Here is a 1,562-nt window from a genome sequence, read left to right as displayed (position 1 = left end):
GCCACCGCCGCATGAGCGTCAAGCGCCTTCGGTGGGAGCAGGTGGAGAACTCGGAGGGCACCATCTGGGGTCAGGTAGGCAGCCTGAGGCCCGGGGCCCTGCGCAGGGGGGTGGCCTGGGCAGCAGCATTGAGGATGAGGCCCTGTCCAGCGTCTAGCCCCCCCCCCCCCCCCCGCATTTCCCTGGCTCCGTTTCCCGGCATCAGGAACACGGGGCAGCTCACTCCCTGCAAAGGACACCTCAAAGCAGGGCCAGATCCCTCGGGCACCTCGAAGGCCCCCTGGGGGCTCCAGCCCCTTTGCAGCCCTGCAGCCCCGCCCCACACAGGGCTGGCCTCTGCTGGGGGTTCCAGGCGAGCGTGTGATTGGCCAGCAGAGGAGCGGCTCGCACCTGAGAGCCGGGTGATGTGGCTTCTCTGCAGGCCGCCCTGGGTTTATCCCAGCGCCCGAGGGGGGCTCTCCCTGCGGTGGGCGGGGGTAAGGGGGGGTGGCAGCCCAGCTGCTGGGCTCCTCCTCACCGCGAGCCGGCCCTCCCTTGCAGTTGGGGGAGGACTCTGACTATGATAAGCTGAGTGACATGGTGAAATACCTCGACCTGGAGCTCCACTTTGGCACCCAGAAACCGGCTAGTGAGTGGCCTGAGGGCCCCGGGGGACCTCCATCCCAGGGTCGCTGTGGCATCCCACCCACTGCCCTCGGGGACAGCCCAGGGCTCTGAGCCCCCGAGGGCTGCGCTGACGTCCACTCACTCACTGTGTCCCTGAGTTAAGGCCTCAGAGCTCAGTTCCCCGGCTCAGGACGGAGAGACTGACAGCTGGCGTTTATGGCATAGTTACTGCACGCCAGACACCTGCCCCCTCATCTCAAATCCAACCCGAGACACTGATGACTTCCTGATGAGAAAGCACAGGGCGGCTGGGTGACCTCAGTCACAGCCCGAAGGAGGCTGACAGGAGGCATCCACCATGCCCTTCCAGGCCCCTCCCCTCGCCCTCTGTGTCCCTCCCTGTATTTGGGGGTGGGGGGGCTGCAGGCAGCCAGGGATCCTGTGTGGACAGTGGTCCCCGGATGTAAGAGAAAGGCCGTGTCCACCCAGGAGGCATCTGCAAGGCCCAGAGGGGTTGGTCCCCTCACCTGGGCAGCTCAGTCCCGCCAGCCGGAGAGAGAGGACGGGGAGGGACGCGCCGTGCATGCTGAGTGCTAGGCTGGGCCCGAGAGAGTGCACGAGTGGGGCCTGTGGACACCCAGAGCTGATTCAGTCTCGGCCACGGAAAGGGGGCGCCTGGGCTGTGGGGGTGGCCAGGCCCCCCCCCCCCCCCCCCCCCGGGTCCTCTCACAGCAGCCTTGCCTGCCTCCCTTGCTCAACCACCATTTCCCTCCCAGAGCCCGTGCCCAGGCCCGAGCCCTTCAGGAAGAAGGAGGTGGTGGAGATCCTGTCCCACAAGAAGGCCTACAACACCTGTGAGGGGCAGGGGGTCCCCGGGGCTGTGGGGGGCAGGGGGCGGCCGCCCTGATGGGAAACAGAAATTAGGCTGTAACCCCCTCCCAGTCCCCCCCATACAC

The 1,562-nt window shown here is 67.0% G+C and overlaps 1 protein-coding gene across 1 annotated transcript in view; it reads left to right on the top strand.

Annotated features, from left to right (window-relative positions):
• The window catches only part of GRID2IP (glutamate receptor, ionotropic, delta 2 (Grid2) interacting protein), a 28,688-nt gene that overhangs the window by 21,731 nt on the left and 5,395 nt on the right, over positions 1-1,562 (top strand). Inside the window, exons 13-15 of the mRNA XM_014550328.1 lie at positions 3-74; positions 541-628; positions 1,383-1,510. Of these exons, the coding sequence (XP_014405814.1) occupies positions 3-74; positions 541-628; positions 1,383-1,510 (288 nt within the window). The remainder of the gene's footprint in view (positions 1-2; positions 75-540; positions 629-1,382; positions 1,511-1,562) is intronic.

This window comes from Myotis brandtii, unplaced genomic scaffold, assembly GCF_000412655.1.
Source record: "Myotis brandtii unplaced genomic scaffold, ASM41265v1 scaffold6, whole genome shotgun sequence".
NCBI classification, from domain to species: Eukaryota; Metazoa; Chordata; class Mammalia; order Chiroptera; family Vespertilionidae; genus Myotis; species Myotis brandtii.
This window is presented reverse-complemented; position numbering and strand designations above follow the sequence as displayed.